The 23,607-nt window shown below is 36.2% G+C and overlaps 2 protein-coding genes across 2 annotated transcripts in view; one reads left to right on the forward strand and one right to left on the reverse strand.

The window, feature by feature from the left end:
* The window catches only part of LOC116427707 (uncharacterized), a 30,181-nt gene extending 9,715 nt beyond the window's left edge, over positions 1–20,466 (forward strand). The window contains exons 3-6 of the mRNA XM_031978371.2: positions 16,221–16,364; positions 17,587–17,888; positions 18,476–18,732; positions 19,308–20,466. Coding sequence (XP_031834231.1) covers positions 16,221–16,364; positions 17,587–17,888; positions 18,476–18,732; positions 19,308–20,058 — 1,454 coding nt within the window. The 3' untranslated portion in view covers positions 20,059–20,466. The remainder of the gene's footprint in view (positions 1–16,220; positions 16,365–17,586; positions 17,889–18,475; positions 18,733–19,307) is intronic.
* On the reverse strand, positions 20,379–23,575 carry LOC116427704 (ATP-dependent RNA helicase DDX24). Its single transcript, XM_031978367.2, has 9 exons — positions 23,390–23,575; positions 22,555–23,298; positions 22,246–22,391; positions 21,846–22,138; positions 21,542–21,764; positions 21,378–21,489; positions 21,145–21,262; positions 20,890–21,067; positions 20,379–20,805 (listed from the first exon to the last, which is right to left on the reverse strand). The coding sequence occupies exons 1-9, from the start codon at positions 23,573–23,575 to the stop codon at positions 20,508–20,510; spliced, it is 2,298 nt and encodes a 765-aa protein (XP_031834227.2). The 3' UTR covers positions 20,379–20,507.
* Between the last annotated feature and the right edge of the window lie 32 nt (positions 23,576–23,607).

Consider the following 23,607-nt stretch of genomic DNA (forward strand, 5'->3'; position numbering starts at 1 on the left):
TTATCTAAGAGCTTCGTGGAGATGCGTACTACTTCATTCATTCGATTTAACAGTTGTTTGGCTGTCCCTTGAAGCGTCGGTGTTATTTTATAATCGAAATATCCAAGATTGCTTAATACTAGAACTGTCGAGCATTTAATACGATTGATACGTAATCCCAATAAAAATTGTAACAAAAGATTATTTTCAGTTTCTTCGGATATTCATTACAATATTCAAATGAAACTATTTATTTTCAAAATCTCTTTGAATATTCAATGCTTCGAAGATATCAATAATTGCGAAACAAAGAAATCGAAACTAGTAATTTTGACTGATACGGTAGTTCTAGTGATAACTTAAGAACGAACATTATGTTTTAGTTGTACGTGTTAGTCGACACTGAACGTGCTGGCACTTTCTATGTATTTTTTCCTATTGTAAACAGTCAAATAAGTCATTATAAAATAAAGTTAAACAAGTTAGAAAATAAATTTTTCTTATCGAAAACAAAAACAGGAGAAAGACAAAAATTGAAAATCTGAGAAGGAATCGATACAAAGTTAAATAAACAAAAGAAAACAGAATTTTAAATCAAATTTTAAAACTTAAATTAAAGTTAAATAGCACTAAATTAAAGATTGTTTTTCTCTGAACAGGTAAAAATGTAGAAGACATTTTAAGCTAGACAAATTCACGATGGTACCTTTTTACTTTTACCTTCAGGCAAGCTTTGCCACAGGCTCCTTTTAAGGACATAATCCTAGCTCCGCGTTATAAATCTTCCAATAAAAATAAAGGGATACAAAATAATCTAAATGAACATGAATCAATAGAAGTCTACGCCAACTACATTAAAAGAATATCTAACATCTATTATAATCATTGCAATTCTAAATTCAAAGGAAATAAAAACATGTTAGTTACCTTTTTTTACCCACATCACGCATAACAAAACTCTCCAGAAAAATCATGACACAATTTTAATTTCGAGCTCCAAATCATCGATTATTACAATAAGATGATATTCTTTCAGTGAAACTGATTTCAAACGGGTCCACTTTCTTCGTCCAGCGATCCGGATGCAGAAAATCGCATTTCCTTATACCCAGGTGACTTCATTAGATGAATCGATCTGGCCGTCAGGCCAATCAGTCAGCAAGGACTCTTTGTGATTTCACGCGCAACAAGAAATTCTCAGGTGGTTGCCGCGAATAGAGCGCTCGTTCGCTCGCTCGCTCGCCCGCGTTCGAGACTCCCGATCCTGACTAACTGTTCCACCACCGGTCACTTTTCCTTCTGCGTCATCGTGGAATTTCAACCGGCACGATCGGTTCCGTTCCGAGCGTAGACTTTCGTCACCCGACTAATCTCATTTGTCCGACGCACGTGCATGAAATCCACGATCGGACTTGGCAATCCGACCGACTCGAATTATGGCGAGCTACAATCGTCGCGCTCGCCACGACGAGAGTTCTTTCTCGCGATCGGTCGCGAGCGCATCGCTGGATGAAGATCGATCGACTTTTCCATGTAATTTATAGTGGAGATGGGTCAATGGTAATTGAAAAGCTTGCATCTGGAAGGATACGGATCTATTTTGTACAGCTTTCAGTTATGACGTATACAGTTGGGAGATGGCTTGGTGTCTAGCGGAACGACACGGGGGAAAAAATATCTTTCTAGTTTACATTTGTATAGTTTTGGTTATGTGTAACCGCATTGACAAATAGTAAGTTAATGTTTGAAAAAATCAGCAGTTAAGAAATAAAATCAGCAGAAATATTGGGAAAGGAAAAATTAAAACCCGTCAGCCTGGCCATCAAGTGATCTCTTGGTAGTACTATAGGGTAAAAAAGGGTAAAAGATGTTATTGATACATATTGATATATATTGTTATGTATTGACATATATTGTTATATATTGACATGTATAACATTTTTAAATACATGTTATATATAACATCTTGTAATATGAGCTGTTCATTAGTCAAATCGATCAACTCAACTTTTTATATTTAAAATAAATTTAATTATGACTGTTTGGTACTACAAAATAATGAAAAGTCTTTTGACCATGTAAAAATTGCAATAATAATAAAAATTACTTTAAGAATATATTATTTTATGCATTTTACATATTCGTTAGATTGAAGCTGTACCTGCAATAATAAAGTAAAATACATTTTATAATTTGATTTTGTATTTGATTATGCATTTAAAAAATTTTTTAATGCTTTTTTCAAATTTAATTGTTTTTTGTAGATTTGAATTATTATATTTATTTGTGTAATCGATTGAAAAATTGATTGAGAACATTTAACAATAGCAATTTAACTTGGAACTTGGTTTTGTTCGATATTGTACTTGCGTCTCTAATTGTAGACAAATTAATATTCAATGGTGCTAATGAAATATTAATGATTTAAACGTGCGCCGTGTTTGTTATGCCTGGAAAACACTAATGATTGTTAATTTGACCTATAATTCAGAAGATTTATTACTTTGAACAGAGTGTCATAAAACGTGAAAGAATATGGTCGTGAGTAAACCTGAAATATAAGTTTATGGCTCCAAATTGACGTGACTCGTAAAATAATTAGAAGTCCATAAAAGTGGTATTTTATTGTCTGTGTAGAATGTCCGTGAGACTAACGTGAATATTTCGAAAATATAAATGTCACGGCACATTAGGAGGAAATAAACGAAATACCTACTTGCACAGCATCGTCCGTCCAATATTGTTAAATCCGTTTGTTCCATAAAAAGTGTTTCAACACAATCACACTTTAGAATATTAATATATATAAAAAATATATTTTTGAAATATCTATGACATAAGTAACAAATCTCACTTACATGTTACAATTCTTTAACATTAATAATAAAATTATAAAATAAACTAATAATACAAAATACAACATTTTCTGCTGTAAATCTTTCATTAATTAAATTAAACATCATGGTTTCTCATTAATTTTTTCCTCGACAAATTTTTATACCAATTTACGTAGTAATTTTTATAAAGCACAACATCAAGTTAAAAGTATCTAAACAAATAAAAAAGGGAACCTTAATGATCGCAGCATGTCATTTCTTAAAAACTTCCTTAAAAATTTCCCTAACCACTCCCTATAAATTCACAAAAAAGGGCGAACCACCGTGCACCCACAATCCTCCGTCGAAGATCAAAAACATATGTGGTTCAAAACCGAGTCGCAGAATCGAAAGGAAAAAAGAAGGAAAGCATCGGATAACGAAGCGACCGGTGGGATAACAAAACGCGCGCAAGAAACGCGTTTGCATTTCCCATAAATCATTGTAATCAGCTTACGGCGCGCAGCAAAAACAACGCAAAACACTTTTTCCGTCGATGAGCGTTTTCTCGAGCGCGCGCACGCGCGCGGGCGCGCAATCACAGTAAACCGGGGAGCAAAATGAAGATGTCCGGAATCGAACAAAAACGAAGTTCGCGTTATATGTGTACTCCTCCTGTGTACTTACGTATCGTATCTGAAATGAAACGTGCATGAAACCCGGCAAATGGAGGTTCGTCCCGTGGCATCTGTGCTACTCCTGGAATATGCTGTTTATGAAATTGTAATGGCAGACGGTCGGACACGTTGATCACCGTGGACGGGGCACATTGATTTTAATTTCACCGGAGGAGGAAAACAACCGTGTCCGATGTGGGCCCTGATTGACCGGACTCCTCTCCGCAGGCCGCTGATTGCTTTTGTGAATCGTCAGCGAGAGGAGGAAATGAAAACTTTGTCGGAGGGAACTTGAACCTTCAACCGGGATGAAATTACCGTGGAAGGATTCAACCGTGCATCCGATTCCAGGGACTGATAGCGAGAACTGGCGATATCGCACAAATCACCGAGCTCGCTTAACTACTATTCGTGCAAACCCTCGTCTACCAGCGAGTCCGGGGCTCCAGTTTACAGTAATTTATTAAGCGTGTAAACCCACGGCTCTCTTCCCGGGGTCGACGGCCGCGGCCCTCTCATCACCAGACCTTCGGCTCCTCGCACTTTTTTCCCCTTTTCGTGACGCCGCGCCTCACAAATCGGCTCCGCAAGAGAAATGCGGGAGTTTCACGGATCTTAGAGAGGTTAGGACTTATTGGCGCTGTCGTTTGTTCCGGGTGAAAAACTTGCCTTTATTAGCCCTTTGAGGTCTGAATTAATTTTTCCTATTCCCTGCAGTCTGATCTGAATCAATTTTTAAGTTTTATCAATTCATTATATACCTAAGAACTTGTCTCAGTTTTGATACAGTTATAAGCAGGATGAAGTATAAAATATACTGAAATACAATCAACGACCTTTATTGATGGCTGAATATAAATTAATTAATTGACGTGCAGGATTAATTGAAATAATTAAATTTCTGAAATTGGATCTACTGCAAGGAAATGTTATGTCGAGTCACACGTTGAACTGCAAAGGGTTAACACTTCTAGTGGGGCGAATAACTAGGTTAACATTCGATTTTCAGACATCTACTGTACAGTTTGTTCTATCGATCTTAGGGAAGTTGATATTTTCATTCGTTTAGATTTTGGAAATTAGAGGTTTAGAAGTTTACAATTAAAGTACACATCTGCGTAATTGCATCAATCAAAATCGAGCCAAATGTTTGCTAAATAATGTATATAATTTTCAATATAAGTCACATTGACTCGTTACGTTAATGTGTTAAGTTACGGAAATGCGTGAATGCTTATATAAGGGTAAGTAGGGAGGAGAATAATGCAGATAGGTAGATATAAGGCTAGGAAGGATGAATGGTGAAAAGAGAGATGAACGTGCAATTATTTCTAAGCCAAACTGCTGGAATTCAACTAGCATATTTTACACTGAACAACCTAACTTTTAAATGATCACGTATACGTGATGTATTTTTCTTTTAAACAAATACTTTTGTTCAATAAACATTTTATTTTAATTTATTTCAATTTGAAGAACACATGCACAAAAATAAGTTTTTGTGTTAATAAATTGTAAATACCAAACTTAGTTTGGATCTATAAGATCCAAAAGGGTTAAAAGAATTAGTACTACGATGAGTCTCAATTTTTTGAATTCTTGTATCATTATGGGCATATAAATTGGTTGGAATAAATTCTGCTAGCACAGCAGAAAGTTAATACCGTATTTTATAATACAAGGAACGATCTATAGTTCCAAATAAACTCAATATTAAGAACCTTTATCGGTAAAACTGTTTTTCATTTATCTCGGATAATTATTGCTAGTATTATAAAAGTTATTATAGCCAATTAATTTTCTAAATCTCTTGTACTCCGTTTCGCGATCATTGAACTTCCGTTTACAGTTCATTTCAACTTAAAAATAGCAGAGACACGCATGAGAATTTGAACAAAGTTAATTAGGCGAGTCGTAAAATTCTGTTACTACTGGAAATGGCCATAATAGGAACGATACATGTTTCACGCTAATGAAGTGGTTTGTTAGGAAACAGTGTCTTGATTTTTATCATTTTTCATCCCATATAAACCATGTAGATGAGGTTGCTGCTCTGAATTCTATTCTAAATTCAGAAAAAAATGCATATAACCAGACTATTCCATGTATTATAGAATTAACTAAGATCTTGAAACTGTTAGAAGCCAATTGATAAAAAAAGCTGCTGCTGTGCTTGAGCTTGTGAACAAGGTAAAAAACGGGACCATATAAATTACCATTCCTCTTCAATTATACATTATCTTTAACTGTATAAAATATCAGGTACTCAATCGTAATTGGGTTCACTGAAAAGTAGAGATTGCCGATCATCCGACAAAGAAATGAAATTGCGGATATTTTTGAACGTTACAAGGATATTTCGCTAGACGTGCTTTCAGCGACAACTGATCACTCTCGATTTTAAATAACAGTCATTGTGGTGAGTATACTCGTCCACGGGCGCCGAAGAATCATAAAATGAACGACAATGAAAGAGAAAAGGGGAGTCTCCTCGTGGTCTCGATTTGTCCGTCTGCAGTGGACTGTCTAATTTCCTCCGAACGATAGAATCTATAAACGCACCCCTTGGACCAGTACCATTCCCCGCGACTAACCTGTACTTTCCCCGCTTCTTCTTCTTTTTTCCGCCGTCATGTTGGCGTCATTAGCACGACCACAATGCTACTGGAGGTTCTATTATACACCGTCGAAGCTTTTATTCTTGGAAAGATTTCTTGTTTTCAGCGGCTTCTAATGCCGCACCGACAGGAATGTCCACCAGGACTCTAACCTAAAATATAATTGCTTCTCTTAACTGTCCAGTGGGCTCACTACCGCGTATTGGCCAGTAAAAGATAAACAAATTCCTTACTTACGCTTTCTGGAAAAATAATGGAGTATTTTGCTTCTTGGAACTGTTACTGCAAGATATATAATTACAGAATTTTTTAATATTTTCGTATGTCATTTATAGATGAATCGACTATTATTTATTCGTTTTTGTAATGAATTATTCAATGCAATAGAGACAATTGTATATGTTTAGTAATTTACAAAGATTGAATGATCATAATATTATTACTGTTTTTCTTTGTTTAATTGTTTCTTGTTGTTACTGTAGAATATTTCATATAAAATTGTAGTATTATTAAATAACAATTGTGGGATGTGTGAACTACAAGAATATTACAATAGTATTCCTAATATTAAGTTCGAAGCAGGAAAGTATTTTTAAACACATTCAGTGTTGTAGTTGACTTCTAAGAATAGACAACGCTTGAAATCGGATGATTGACTTTTATTACCGTTCAGGGAAAGACTATATTCTCTCGTTTAATTTTGTTATTCTATTAAATGTTTCTATGAAACGCTTACAACATAAAGATTTTAGTAACGCTGTTATGCAATGCTATTCACCATTCCAATTGCGGACAATGCGAACAGCTTTAACGTGGATGTGAACTAGGTACTTCGCAAGGTTCTGCAGAAAATGATCAACGTCAAGGATATAGGAATGGTTTCGAAGAAACTATTTTAAATTGCAGCTGGCAGTCCGGAGAAACCGGATAACCTCCTAAAAAGAAACGAAAGGCTAACTGAAAATACAGACACCGATACGTCAATTGTGGAAAAAATATAAGTTTTACAACATATATGCTCTACTTTCTTTAAAACAATTGGAGGCAATTTTATCCTAAAGCAGATAAAATAAAACATAATCTTATTTCACTTAAATACTAATAGAAGTATCAGAAAATACAATATAACAAGTATAACAAAGATAAAATGATCATCATTTGTAAACGTTGATTCAATTCAAACAACTTTGAGTACCCAAAATATATATCCGTAGTACATTATTCATTATACATCATAATGTGCCAAACTTCTGATTCTGAAAATTTTCCGCAATAATTTTATCAATTCACAAAATGAGCCAACTTGTATTTCAATAAATTAACGGTTTATGAATTTTTATATTACAATTAGCAACCTTAAACAGAATGTCTAAAATTATCGTCAGTAAATACTTGAATAAGTATCCATACATTGGTTCAAAGCGAATATTTACAAAACCTAAATGCTGCAAAATCAAAGCTTTTAAAATAGTTTTACTTTACTAACGAATACGTATCATGCACGGGGCCTCTCAAACTGATGTACAGTGGTAGCGCCAAGGAGCAAAGTTAAGTTAGCAAGGAAACATTCCATCTGGGTAGTGGGCATAGAGGTTTAAAAGTCCCACATCCCAAAGAGAAGATAACATCTGGAGCTGCGGGGGCCATTGTCCATTTTATTGAAAAGGAAGGGCTCCTTTCACTAGCCGTAGAAAAATCTGAATCAGAATTAATTCTTGAAGAACGTTACAATGTAACGTAGGTCTCGCTGGCGCACCTGGATCACGCGAACATCTGGTTCCTCGAGGGGTAACAACCTGAACGCGCGGTCCCTCCCGTGATCCTTGAAACCATTTACAGTTTCTAGTCAGAATGCGGCACGACATAGCTTTATTCATCGCCCCTTGTCCTGAAAGTTGAGCCCAGGCACGTGCTGTGAATGCCTCCACAACGCGTTCCGTTTCGCAACGCATCACCGCGTGCACGCGTGGACCATTTATGCGTCATTTTCGGTCGCAATTGGCGCGCGATAAAAAACAGTTGAGTCACTTGCATCTAACTTCCCTCCTGCAAACGAAAGTGTAACAAGTGTATCCTGTTCCATGATACATCGGGAAATCATTTCTTCTTTATGGTCTAGTACTTGCATCCGTTTATCCAAGTGTTTTCAGACTCTTTCCGATCGAAATTGCTACCTAGACCGGCACGAATATTTTCATTATGATTGATACTCTGCTCTATGAGGGTATCTTTTACGATTCAGCAGTTCCTTTGTGAAACTTAAATTACATCAAACGTTCGGGATGTTAGTAACCCCCTCAGGCCCGACGCACATTTTAAATGTACATTGTTTTATTTCAATATTTGACAAAATATTAACCTGATGATTTATTTCGTTTCGCATGTTTTTGCTTATATGCGATTTCATTATGTCGCAACTTTATGGACGCAACTATTACAAAAAAACTGACCTATTGCAGGTTCAATTAAATTTCTTTACGAAAATGGGAAACTTATTTTGGATATGAAATGACAGATTTATAATATAAATAACGAAGTCATGTTTCTCGAGGAGGCCAAGAGCGAGTGAGACTCGTCATTTTCGTTCAAGGGGTTAACAGTACGATAGACAATCATATATACCTTTGCTTTGGGCCTATTTCTCTCAAAAAAGTATTATACTATTATTTTACTCGAAATAATGCTGCTACTGATAATACATTGAATAACAGCTCCAATTAAGTGAACATAATTCTGTGTAAAAATCTCCTGAAGGTGATAATGACAACTAACGTATGAAAAAAATTCAAAGATTTAACGAATGTACCAGAAAGTATCATTACAGAATTTTCCTATTAAACTAGTAGTTTCTGTTTAACTCTCGTCCCTTCAAATTACTCCAGAAAATCGTGATTTCACACGAAGATCTCAATACACCACTATCAAAACATGCGAAACGTCAATATATAAGGAATAATCAGTATTGTGCTCGGTGCTGACAATGACTTTGAGACGGTTAGTCGTTTCTCAGCGAGAGGACGATGATTTGAATAATTGATCAAATTACCGTGTAATCGCATAATTAAACGGCGTAACATCACGGCGACGCTACTTAATTAGATGTCGAGGAAGGTGACCGAAGGGGAATAATCGCTGCCGGTTTCACGCGAGACGCCATTTTCCCGTGGCGATTCCATTTTCCGCGGAGTTTTCCAGCGGATATGGGGAGCGAGTCTCGTTTTGATTGCGATCTGCGCGAGTCAAGCGGGTCGCGTTAACTATGTCGAATGCACGCGTAGAAATGGAAAGTGGAGGAAGAGCTGTTGTGTAATTCTTTGTTGATTACGAGTAGCACGCGGTTGCGACGTTCCTTTTCCGGAGTACACGCTCTCCGAGCATCCCGCCGGCGGTGTTCTGGGAGGAGTACGAGAAATCGCACTTAATTTCCCTCGGAATTTCAGCTCGCCTTGCGAATCTTTCCCAGGTGGTGTGCTGTAATTAAATTTTTCCATGGTTATTCATCGGCGAACGATACCCGAACTGATAACTCAGCATAGGAAAAAATCATTTCCATTCGCGGCGGATGTTCGGAAGCTCTCGAATAATTATCCACTCGAATTTGCTTTGAAAAGGGAAAACTATGCGAAACGCATTGAGCCGATTACCATTTCCATGTAATGTGAGAAATTTAAATTGTTCGGCCTATTATCCGCGTCCATTTTGAAGTATTTTATGTTTCTCACTTAAGAAATGCGAGTGTATTTGCTGTATTAGAATGCTATTCATGAACTGTTACGGAGGTTGGTAAGGAAACTGAGGATAATGGAAAATATGGTATTAACCTTCTGCATTATAATTATGTTCCTAGTTTCTGATTTCATCTTTTCGAATATCTTACATTAAGTGTGGAGAAAACAATTGTTTGCGAAGAATGAATAATGTGAAAATTCAAATAGCAAAGCGTTAAACAGTTGCTACATTAAGAAAATCTACCATCAACTACAACAATATCTAACAATAATTAATTAACACATTAAACTCACTCAACACCTCAAATCATTTCAAGGGAGACAACCTAAAAACCTAAATCACATCAAAACGGAACAAAAACATTCTTCGCCCGCGCGTTGCCTCAAATACTAAAGCAAACCAAATACCCCCTTCCATCTTCGTTTAAACCGAATTCAAAATACGCTACATCCTGAAGATAGTAAAACACAGGTAATTGCCATGCGTATTATTCGAACCGTTCCGTAGTCTCGCGAATAAGCGCGGTGGCAAGAGATAAGAATAATAACTCAGGACGTAAAGGGTTGAACCGAGCCAAAAAAGAAAACCGCGCAGAAACTTCTGCGACCGGAGTGCAGTATCATGCTACGACGGTTACGTAGGGGGGTGGGAAAAAAGACCCCGTTGTCGAAATGCATTCTCCGTGTTAGCGTACCGATATCAAAGACAAATTTTACGACAGGCCTGGCAAGGGGAGAAAAGGGGGGAGAGGCCGAGGGAGCTCGACCGAAGATTTAGGTCTCCCCATGGATAGGATCGTCCGGAGGAGCTGTGGCATTCCAGGACGAACGATCAACGCTCGCTTGCTCGCGCACGCCCGTTAAAAGGCCGGATTCGAGGCGCAGCTTGCGTGCATTCGCATCGGGGCGGCATTCTTAAATCAATTAGCGACAACCAAAAGAACCAGCCGACCTTCGGTCAGCCAACCACTCGGCTACCGTGTCCCCGTTGCTACAGCTCACTGGCTGTTACCGCCGCGGGGCACACGCCTGCTATCGTCTCGAACTTTGGAACACTTTTTGCGGCCGTACCGAAACACACCGCCGTGTGTATTTCCTTCCTACCGAATGGTTACATCCTTTGTCCTTCTGCGGGGAGACCACCAACTGCGAACACGACGCGGGCTCACGATTTATTTCGAATTTCTAGACCAGCTCCATCTTCTACGGCTGCGCAGCCGCGCTGGAAGGCGAGAGCTTCTTTTAGTCCTTTGATTCTTGAAATTGCGAGGATTTTGTAGGGCTCTGGGGTTCTGGCGAGTTCGAATCGGCGGTCTATTAACGTTAATCGCACCGGGAACCGGTCAAATGACCGGATTTCAAATTTTCTTTTAATCTTCTTTCTCCAATTTTCTTCCTCTGCGGTTTCTTCCGTTCATTTAACCATCTGCGGACAGCAATTTGTTAAACGTTTGATAAGCTTTTTCTTGGAAACGCTGAGTTATCCATCGAAGTCTTACAAGTTGAAAAAACTGCATAACAGTCTCTTAGTATGTGAATAATTGAATTATCTATTTGTAACTTTCGAATTTAGATATCAATGCTCGAAGTTTCCATTATGGTGACATTCGAAGGGTTAACTTTATATTGATTCCTATATTGTCCGATTAATAGGTATTTCTATTTTTGTCTTTCCTTTTGTTTCTATTTCCAGAAAAAAGAATTTGTCAGCTAACTTGTTTACTTTTATTTTGTACCAAGTTATTTAACTGGTTACGATCGGAAAACTGCTGGTAGAGTTAGAGTTAAATTGTATGTAAGTTTTCTTTAGGAACTTTCGTGTCAGTCTTCTTGTGATGTAATGGAGGAAGATTTAGAGAACATTTGTAGACAATGAAGTATTGAAAACAATAAGATTCCAGTAGTTATTAATGAAACTATTGTATGAATCCTTCTCGGTGAATAATCAAATTTTGTAACATACAGTTTTCAAAATATTTTTCAAAACTTCTCCTTTATTATGTCATTACATTGCAACGTTTATAGACGGAATATCTATAAGGACTTTGTACAAAGACTTAACTCTAGGATTACCAAACATTTAACATGTTGCAGACGGATAACGAGAATGCTCGTGCCTCTAGAAACATGCCTGGCTACTGGTTAAAGTTAGTAATAAAACTATTAGTCTACAATGTGTTAATATAGTTAATATGTAACCCTTATAAAAATCCTTATAACAATAGATTTTTTCCGGTTTCGTAACATATTTATTATAGTATTCAAGTGAAATTATTTATTTTTAATATAATAATATTATAGCCAAATAAAAAAACTGAAGCCAGTCACATTGACCGTTGCGATAGTCCTAGTGTTAAGATCCTAACGTACGCTGAACAGCACAGAACATCAGCTAGAACACACGGATCGTCAAAATTTCCTTCCACACATCGATCAGCATACAGTTACCGTAATTCCCATGAACATTGCGGGCAACGTTGCTCTCCAAAAAGTTCGTAAATTAACGGTACTAACAAGACAGTGTATTACGCGCATTACTTACGATCTACAAAACGAAATGGAAAATGTAAAACGGGCCAAGCGTAAAATTGGCGTTTGCCAGTAAATCATGCGTAAGTATACACGCCTATCGCCGGAACGTAACCATCGCGATCCTTGTTCCCGAAGAACGTGGCTCAGCCTGCCCGTTACGAATGACATAACGGCAACTTCGATCTTGCGCCGGCCAGAGAAAACGAGGCAAAACACGAGTAATACTGCAAACTGCAGTAATACCTGGAAGAAGATTGATATTTCGTTTCTTTCGGCCGATCGTTGTGGTCGATTCCTGGATCTCCGCGAAGGGGACAAATCGAACGACCAACAAAACAGGGAGCACGGATGATGGGCTAAACCCCGGCGCAACACGGCCAGACATTCTCAAACTGTTCGCGGGAATGATCGAACGGTAAAGAACGGACCGCGGGAACGACTTCACGGTCACAATAATAAGGAAGAAACTTGCACAACTGAACTTTGCTTCGGCGAAGATGCGCGGAACAAAATGTTTTTCACGGTTGCGGATATGCCCGGTCTAATGGACGTTTGCTCTTCACATTTCTCGAGCGTCATCTCGGAAAAATAAAATTACTTTCCACAATTCTACCGTTATAATCTCACTGCAGGAATTATTAGATCTCTGAGAAAGTAACGTCCACCTCGTGGATGCATAAGTAAATCGATTTACCATGGTGTTATTGTCTTATTTATCTCCTCATCAGACGTGGCTGCTCAAATTGATACCTCTCAAACGATCGACGCTAAAAGTCAATCAACTTATATAAGAATTCATACAAAACAAACGAAAAAAATCATTATTCATGACGAGACATAAAGATCGAGAATATCGGAATTACGATTTGAATTTCGTTTCTAATTATTAACGATCGAAGGTCTCCATCGCCATCCGCCATATTGACACGCGCGAGGCAGGTCAGCGTCAACGTAAACAGCGTCGCGCTAAGACTCAGTTGGCGCGCTAGTCTTAAACATTAATCGTTAATAACTCGAATAATCATTAACAAACGAAAATCGCGGTTCACGTTGTTACAAAGAAATTCAATTCCACATGTTCGAGTCGCTTTCTCCCGCACGATCGGCGAACGGATCCCGCTGTGGTAACAGACCACTCGCGCCATCTACAATTAGCCGAGTTGCGGCAGTAATTCGCGATGTCTATAATAACAACGCGCGATAATTTGATATGCATAACGTGTATCGGTTAGCAGCCGATACGAGGCCACACACCGTATCCAACGACGCGGTTAACTATAATTTAAAAGCGTCTCGTTATATTTCTTCTCACGTTTCTCGTTACTTATCGCGCTAGCTCCGAAAAGGGTCCGTTCGTCGCACACGCATGGAGCCCCCGCAGGCGTGAGAGCGTAATATAATTCAGTGCCTCCTCCTGCTGCCTCCTTGGCGAGGTGTGTCTTTCGGTTGGCACGGTGTAGCGCACGAATTACTTGCGCGTAATATACTGCGAAACAAAGCCCGTTAACGTCACGAAACGGTAAGCTGCACGGTATTTTGTTTAGTGTCCCGTAACTTATACTGTCCACGGACGACTTTGTAAGAGCCGGGGTAATTGAGTACTCGTACGGGACGACGGCTAATACAGCCGGGCCGTTTTTACGCGCGCCCCGACGCTGTGCTGGAACGTAAATCTGTTCGTCCAGAGCGATATCTGAAAACGCACGGACAGATTTATGCCCCGGATCAGCCGGTACGTGTGTAAATACACGACGCTGCTGAAATAGGTCCCAAAAGACGATACCGAGGCTGCGTGACACCCACCACCCTGGAAACGGGACACTATATACCGGCGATTATCGTGGAACTGCTATATGCCCATATAGAGTGCGCATTTTATGCGGATATCGGAATATAGGGATGTAGTAGATGCAGCTAGTGGGAAATTCTTTCTTTTTTTGCTTGGTTAGTAGCACGTGTGGTTGTTAGTGACTACTTGCATTGGAAGGGTTTGGGATTATTTGTAATAACTGTTGAATATTTGTGGACGAGAAAAAATGCAGTGCTTTTTGTCTTTAGTGGGTTTATTTGAAGTCTTTTTATATTAAGATAGTTTTATTACCCTGAAATTTTGGAAATCTACTTAAGGTAATCAATCAACAATATTAGAATAACATTTTTTTATCTAAAAATTTCTAAAAATGTAACCTTGATTTTCGTTGCCAAAGGGAAATCGAAATTGTGCTATCTTTAAGGAGAAATATTAAATAAATAAAATTATATTGTAATAAATATTGATGTGAACTAGAATAATTTGTTGTTTCATTTCAAATATATCGGAAACTAAATTTTTAAATAAAAGTATATTAATTCATATTTTCCATTCTCCATACCTGGTGCCACTATCGCTTATCAATATTTCATACGTATTTAATAAACATATAGTAAAAGTTATTAGTGTCTTTAAATTTTGCAATGATTATTATTACCTATATTTGATTGCCATTCATTGTTACAAAACCTTGACGCAGTATTATTCTTTATTCCCGTAATATCTTCTTCGTACTCAAAATTGCGCGCTCGTAATTTATGCTGCAAGTGGGCATGATCGCTGCATTTCATTAGCATAATCTTCATAAATCTCAGATGAAGCTTTTATCACGCATGTAAGTAAGTATGCTCAGCTTTCTTCTTTTACTCTTTTCTTGTCATGTATCGTATCCAAAAGAAAAGAGGTTATTTTGAAAGCAATACTCGCGCTTCAAAAATGATCAGCTTCTACTCTATCAATCGTGGCGCCACATGTCGCCAGACATTTCGCAAAAAAAATTGAACATTTGGATTTTGCATTTAAAATCTTCAAGTATAAAATCTTAAGAACAGGTTTATAAAATGTAATGTTATCCTTAAACTTGGCTGATTGGTGAGGTTTCAGATTTTATCAAAAAAATTAATTTTTAATATGAAAATTTAAATATGAAAAAAATAAAAAGTTGTTAAATTACGTAATTCTTGTCCAATTTTCACGGAGCAACAATTTCTTAATTGTATAAATACGTGCTATAAATTTTTTAGCAATACACCACCAATTTTTTTGTGCTATGTTACTGAAAATATCTCATTATGTTTATCTTCTGAAGTATATAGCATTTTAATCACTGTACATAAGTAGTAAAATAAAAGAAATTGAACAATGAACCCTAAATGTCACTTCCTCCATTATAAATTCCATTGACACATTAGCAACAAGCACCAATGAATATCATTATTCCCGAAGTAATTGAGAAGTAAAATTTGCATTCAATTGTAGAAAGTACTATTCCCGCATGCCTAATGCTTCTGCAACGAGCATTCCTTTAAATGTTATGACGAGAATCGTGAAGTCTGCCTTATAGTTTATTTACGTAATTTTAAGTGATTAATGAGGGTAACATAAAATTTAACGTTTCCCTGTTGCGTAAGTCATCGGTCACACCCAGTACACATCAGAGAAAAATTTCTATTAACTCTACTATACTATTGTCCCGGAGAAAGTTAAACGGAAGGTCGAAAGCGTATCTAAACTAAACTTATTACAATTATTAAGTAACTGTATCTACCAAAGTTAATATTATTAAGTATTATTATCATAGTTTTAATATTAATATTATTACATACTAGAGATTTCGGAGAGTAGGAAACATGTCATTGATTTATCTAAATTATGTTATAGATATATAGATATATAATACAAGAGAAATTTCATATTTTAAATCAGAAAATCTAGAAGCTCATTAGTTCTTCGCTTGCATATTTTAGTCATAGCTTTGATAAAACAGTTTAAATAAAATTATTCTTCTGCACGTCATAAAAGGATGAAGAATAATAATTTCTTATTCTCATTTATTCCAGGGTGGTTTTCTGTGATATCTGGCGGTAGCACTACGGGCAGCGCACGAGTCTATAGAAGAGTAGATTCTCTAGTACGAGCTGGCGTGCCTGCATTTCTTTTAGCGGCGCCATTAAGGGCATACATTTTGACACACTCAAAAATGGGTGAGTAAAGCCGTCATTAAAGAAATTATTTTTTTAAATTATAAAAATACTAACCGTTGTATAACTTACAAGTAGACTACAACAATTTATTTATCATACTTATATTTTAGAATTATATACATTTAACTGAAAAGTTCAAATTAAGCTACTTATATTATTAAGTTGCACTACCTATTTTACTAATAAAAGATTGACCATAGATACTGATTAGACACCAATATGAACGAAATTAATATTTTTTAAACTCAACGAACTAGATTAAAATCGAGAAATAGAAAAGAGAAGTGCGAAGAAAAGGAGAATGAATGATCAATTCTTACCAAAGATACGGAAGAGACATCAAACGAAACGAAAAAAAATAGTGAACGAACTGATATCGAGAATAAGAGTAAGTGAAAACACCTGTAAACCAGAAAGGTTAACGAGAGCAAACAACGAAGGGAAAGAAGAAAAGAAAGCGAAATATAATAACACGCGTGAATGTATATACTATCACCGGTAATATCAAGAAATGACGTTCTTGACCTAAATGCATGTAAATATCGGTGTGCACGGCCTGACTTTGTAAAAAAAGAAACACGAGGAATGCGTAAATTACATGTTTCTGACGGAAGCAGAAAGTTAAACGCGGTAAATAGACTATGTTGTGGTAGTAATGCACGGGTCAGTGATAAAGGAAGCATGAAACATCAACGTTAAGGATTCAATTTCTGTGCTGTTATTTTTATAACAGTGTAATGGATTATTGGTTACCGCACGTAATGCTTGACTTTAATTTTGCCTTTATATCTTCAGGCTATAACATATTTGCCAGTAACTGTTCCTCAATAATTTCCTCGATTATTACATTCTCCATTGTGTACATGAACGAAGGAATCTACATACATTGCTAAGGATACGGCAAACATTTCAAAACTATTCACTGAAGAATCCCATTATATTAAGATGTTATTCGAAACTAATGTTGAACATTAGACAAGTGTTACAAAAACTTCTCTTTTCCTTTTAACCGAAACGATAAATCATTCTCTCTTCTGACGAACGATAAAACATAAAACATTGATGAAATAATTGTAGACAAGGAAATATTAAATAAAATTCATCCATGCCGGAATATTCGAAAACTTGTGAAATTATTTAACGTTCAGTGTTTACGATTATTTTTTCTAACGAATTCTACGGAGTTTCAATTTGTAAATCGAGGATTCCGTTTTGTTTCCAGAAAACGGCAATTTAAGGGCTCATTATACGAAGACCACGATCAGAGCAGGCGAAATTCTGCGATTAATAGCGGTCTTCCAGGATACGAGGAAGTGCAGTACGGTTTCCTTCGGGATTTCCGGCAGTTCTTCCGAAAAGGATCAGTACGCGCAGTGTTTGGATCCACATGGTCGCGAAGTGTTTGCACCGTTGTCGGCGAGGGGCGAATTCTACGCCATTTGCCAGAACGGTGGAGTCGATACCGGAAGCGATGCTGTGCTATACAAAGTGCAACATCTTGCAAAAAGACAGCTACCTCTCAGGGTAAGTGCCTTATCCCTTTTTATAACTTCCTTTCATTATGACACAACATCCTCAACATCCTTCGTTTATTATAACCTCTGAACCCCGGTTTTTATACATATATTTATAATACACGGAAACGCTTAAATTAACTTATTGAACATCGTAATCGATAAGATGAAACTTCTTTTTAATTCTACTCTGATTCCTGTATAATTGGATATCTATATCTGTTCTAAGGTAATCATTTGTTATTGCCAATTGTGTGTTTATAAATATATTAAAGTGATGAGCTATCGCTTCTTTTTTAATTTTAATAAATTTGTAAACACCAATTGAGAACTGCGATACAAAATTTAAATTCACCCACTTTGGGAATAAAAAGAAGATACGCATACGTTTATTTGCCATTTTTATTATATTAACTATTCAACGAAAATGTAGCTATTATTATAAATGTACAATACATTAAGCAAAATAATATAAGTTATTTAAGCTAAGTGTATTAGTTTGAATATTGTGATTATCTTAAATATGTGATTAGGCTAAATAAGAATTTTAAGAATATCCATTTATTATCTCCTTATGCGGAAATATTTTTCTTTTAGGTTCGTTTAATAGCTGGTCCACTTCCGGTTCCCTTGCCAAGAGAATATGGTGGTTTAATGGAATTGGAAAGCTCTACTCGAGGGCCGATTGTTTTAGGGTGTATTGTACCAGAAAGGCCTGTCCACAACCCTGAAATGCTCGAGCTCGTGGTAACCGGTAGTGGTGCACCACGAGTGAGGAGAGCACGACTAGGCTATCCATCAGAAGCAAGGCTGTTAGCATCGCCAAAAATGCAACGATTATTGTCTGCTTGCAGGTAAATCAATCGTTATTTAAATACAGAAATAACGATTTCATTTTTCAAATAACTACTGAACAGCACACTATTTTTAATATACGCTGTCTTTTTGAGTTTCTCGGTCTTTTTAAGTAATTCCGGTGTTACAGTATATCAATTTACTCGTATCAACAAAAAAATTCAAAGGAACTATCCTTTTCTAACAAAAATATTCCGTTAAAGAAAATGTATTATTCTTAATATCTAATTCCACGCATGTCTTTCCCACAAGTTGACTGAAAGGTAAGACGAAAAACTGTTCGACAGAAATTTATACGTATAATATTACAATCGATTTTCATGTAAGCCGATTGAAATTTTTCTATGGGCAGTTATTTTCGTACCACGACTCCGAGTCGTATAAGACTCCATAAATCAAAGAGAAATCGATTTCATGAATAGGTAAGTACTTACGGGCACGTACGGATAGGACAGACACACGCTGGACGCGATAATATACCGTAGTATGTCCCGTATTACCGTGATATTCGAAAGATGCTGAAAAAATCTTAAAATATATATTCTATGTGGCTCAACCTGTTTTTCCACTTCAGCCGAGCCGTCGGTGATCGTGCAACGGAACCAAGAGTGGCACCTTTGAAACTGCACCCAACCGGCGATAGCTTGAAGGAAATGCATTTGAAAAAGATCAAGCCGAAACCGGAAACAACGAAGCCGATCCTGCAGAGCCTGAAGGACGGGCTGGAGCAACTAAAGAAGAGCACTGTCCGGGAGAAAAGTCAAACAAGGCAGAACTGTCGGAACGGATTCTTGGAGCGAATATCGAAGTTGACGCAGGGCAGTCGCAGCAGGAATCCCGCGAAGAAATCGGCCTCTTTCACGTTCGCGGTGAAGCCGGAAGTCGCGATCAGATGCCAGGAACGTTATTCAAGTTTGGAGCCCGAAACTACCTCTCATCCGAGTCACTCGAACTCATCCAAGCAGCCTGTACAAAGATCAGTTTCCACGAGCATTTTGGAAATGCCGGTGAACGTCGAATTGCAGCCGAATTACTCTCGAGTCCGAGATAGTCTTACACCCGTGCCATCCCTTCCCAAATTGACCAGGACCAAAGCCGACGACATTTACGCGGAAATCTGCGAGAACGCGGCCGCGCAAGTTCAAAAGTGTCCCGGGAGCCACGTGATGGCCAGAATTAAAATAGTGGTGAAAGGACGCGATTCGGCCGTAGACCTACCGAATAAGATCAGTAACGATAGATACATGAACTCGATGATGGCAAACGAGCGAATCGACTCGATTATCAGCACGGAGGACGAAGTTATTTACAATACGGTGTTCTGAGCAAGAAGAGTTTGTTATTACTATTAAGTAAACCGGCTGTGTTTGATGATCGGAAAACCCGTTGATCGTTTTAATCGACGCGCAATTCAATCTGTATTATATTATATAATAAATACCACGGAGCTACACGTAACATTGTAGAAATGGTAATGATTGCATGCACATACCTCTGCCATACGTACTAACAATTACAATGAGACCGATGTGACTTTTAAGGAACGCGCGGTTAGTTGTTTCTAAAATCAATGTGAATATTGTTCTTAAGACAGAATTATGAAAACTTTTGGGGGAAAAAAACTGAAGTGACCCTTTTTCAAAACTTATTCCAGTTAATGCGACGCGAAATATGAATAATTACACAGAAAACCGAATGTAGACAATAAAATAGATACGTACAGACATATGAAATATTTATTTCTGACCATTTTACCTTGTTAAGGAAATACACCCTATGCTTTCTTCACCGTTTTCTTTTTTAAAATGTTGTTCTTCGAAAAGGTCTTCTTTTTATTCAACAACTTATTTTTTTCTTTTTGTTTCCGAGGAAATTCTTTTATAACCTTTTTCATAATATCAACAGCTTTCTCAGTGGTATCTGCTAACTTAAACTCAATATTATTGTTGAAATACTTCCCAGAATATCCTTTTGGAAACAGTGGTTTTGATAGAAGAGAATCCAATTGACGCTTTTTCATTTTTAATTGGCGCTTTAAGTCTGCCATTTCTTTCGTTTCTAATTCTAAATCCCTGTAACGTAAAATTATTTTTGTCGTAAGAAAAAGAAACAGGATGTACAATTTAGTAACATCTTCGAATTATGTCGAAACTTACTCTTCGTCCTCTTCTAAAACCAATTCCATATCCTCTACCGCTTTCCGTAGCCATCCCTTTTGAGAATTATTTCTACGACTTTTTAATTCCAATTTATCAATATCTCTGGCAATATTAACCCTTTCTTTGACTGCAATAAGTAACTTATCTACTACCGGAAATACGGGTAAATCTTCCGCTATAATAACAATAATTGTATTAATATTCTACTTCGAATTATCACTTTTCTTCTACGCAATTGACTTCATTACTTACTGCGATCGAGCGTTTTACACAATTTGGTATAATATTGTTTCTCAGATGGTTCCATCATAAGGACTGTTATACCTTCTCTCTGAGCTCTTGCAGTTCTCCCACTCCTGTGTACATAGCTCTATAATTGAATTAAGAACACAACAAAAAAGATAAAAATAATACATTTTTTAAAATACCAAAATGAAGAGCACTCTTCAACTTTGTCATAATTTGCACTATATATCTGAACATACTTCACTGGTTCTGGGCACTTGATAATGTATTACATGTTCTACATTTGGTATATCCAAACCTCTTGCAGCTACATCCGTAGCTATTAATAATCCATCTTCATCTACCTGAAATCTATATTCCTCTATGTTATCCGAAAATATTATTTTCATTACGATGTCTTTACCTCTCCAGATTTTTCAATCGTTGCCTTTGTTGCATACTAGCATGCAATGGTAAAGGTCTGCAATCAAGTATACCAAAAAGAGTAGCTAATCGTTTCACGCAACCAATACTATTACAGAATACCAATGTCCTACCAGTATACCGTTTTAGAAAGTAATAAAGATAATAATCTTTATGATCTATTGTGCACACTATTCTACATTCTGTCAAACTACTGGCAGTACCTACAAGAAAACCCTTCTTATTTCTTTTCGATCGTTATAACGATAGTGGCATTTTTAATTATTTCATATAAAGATGCAAACCTGATTCTTTTGTAATATCTACAATTTTTGGATTTTTTATTCCAATTAAATCTATAATTTTTTGTAATTTCTGGTCAGATGTCATCTTAGATATTCGACTTTTAGACCGATTTCTTTTCTTTTTTTGCAAATACTGTGGAATATCATGGACCATTGTTAATGTAGCAGAAAAGACGAATGTTTGTCTTTTTTGTAACATATTTTCATTCATATTTATTTTTTCCAGTAGTTGCTGCAATTCTTGGAAATGACCTTTTTCTAACATTCTATCTGTTTCATCAATGGCTAAATACCTATTATAAATTATAGCAAACATACTCTATCATTTTAATAAAATTCACATTAAACCTTAATTCTAATAGTACCTTACATGATATTAAAATTGCTTAATATGACTTACTTAATGGAATCCACTTGATTCAGATGGGGATTACCTGTCTGTATTAATTCCCATAATCTACCAGGTGTGGCAATTACAATTTCAGGACCTTTACTTAATATTCTCTGTTGTTTGACTTCGGCCATTCCACCCAATACTATTGCTATCTGTATAATATAAATAATATAATAAAATATATCTTGTTAAACATTGCATGTACTAATTATACACCTGTACATATATTCACTTATTAATGTGCAATATAAAAGTGCTAAATATACACATAACAAAGCAGTATACGAAATATTAACAAAGATATAAAATACTTACTTTAATGTCAGTATATTTTGCTGCTTTAGTCAGATGATCTTTTATTTGAACAGCTAATTCACGAGTTGGTGTTAAAATTAATGCATATAAAGGCTTTTGTATATAATTCTGTGGTTCATTCATTTCTACATTATTAATGACTCGAACACAATTAATGCTATTTCTAGTATCATCATTCTCTTCATAATCAGATTCTAAAGAACTATTGTCATCTTCAACAGTTTCACTTTCCGCACAAATCCAACCTTTATTTATTATATTATTACTTGATTTCTTTTTAGAATTTATATTAGGTTCATTGATTTGTTTGCTTTTCAACTCTAAAATACCATTTATTATGGGAATTCCAAAAGCTAATGTTTTTCCACTACCTGTTTCAGCAGCCCCTAATATATCTCTATGACCTAATATTGCTGGTGGCAAAGTTAACATTTGAATAGTAGTAGGCGAATGAAATTGCTGATCTTTTAATGCTTTTATTATAATATCAGGCACTCCTAATGTACTCCATGCTTGTACATTGATACTATCTATACTTTCAATGTCATTATTTTGACTGCAAAGCTGATCATCAGAGTTACAGTCTAAATCATTTTGTACAATTTGATTTGATACTTTTTTCTTTTTCTTTCTTTTAAGATCATTATCTTTATTGTTTTTAAATTTTGCTTTCTTTAATACTGATTTATTATCATGTATATTATCTTCTTGCCATTTATTTGAACTTTTTCGTTTTGTAGATACCTGATAATAAATAAAGATATGTTTAACAAAAGTTTTTTATGGAGTTAACTTGTATTATTAATTGTATTAAACAATACAGTTTTATACTTACCTTGCACTTTCTAGTTTCATCTCCAGCGTCACAAATTACAATTTTTGTTGTGTTACTTTCTTTTTCTAATTTATAATTAGTCAGTTCTTCTACACCAATTAAACCATCAATACCGCCCGAGAATACAGAACCGTCTAGAGCTAAAGGTTTCCATGCATTTAAATCGCTTTGCTTTTTTTTTGACATCGTTATTTACAATATTAGTGTTATATATAATA

The sequence above is a fragment of the Nomia melanderi genome, chromosome 1 (assembly GCF_051020985.1).
Source record: "Nomia melanderi isolate GNS246 chromosome 1, iyNomMela1, whole genome shotgun sequence".
Lineage (NCBI taxonomy): Eukaryota > Metazoa > Arthropoda > Insecta > Hymenoptera > Halictidae > Nomia > Nomia melanderi.

Coding starts and splice junctions, on each gene's coding strand:
- LOC116427704 (XM_031978367.2), bottom strand. CDS start 23,575: ATGTCAAAAAAAAAGCAAAGCGATTTAAATGCATGGAAACCTTTAGCT. Junction 21,068..21,144: donor GTGTAAAACGCTCGATCGCA/GTAAGTAATGAA, acceptor TTGTTATTATAG/CGGAAGATTTACCCGTATTT. Junction 20,806..20,889: donor GTTTTAGAAGAGGACGAAGA/GTAAGTTTCGAC, acceptor TTTACGTTACAG/GGATTTAGAATTAGAAACGA.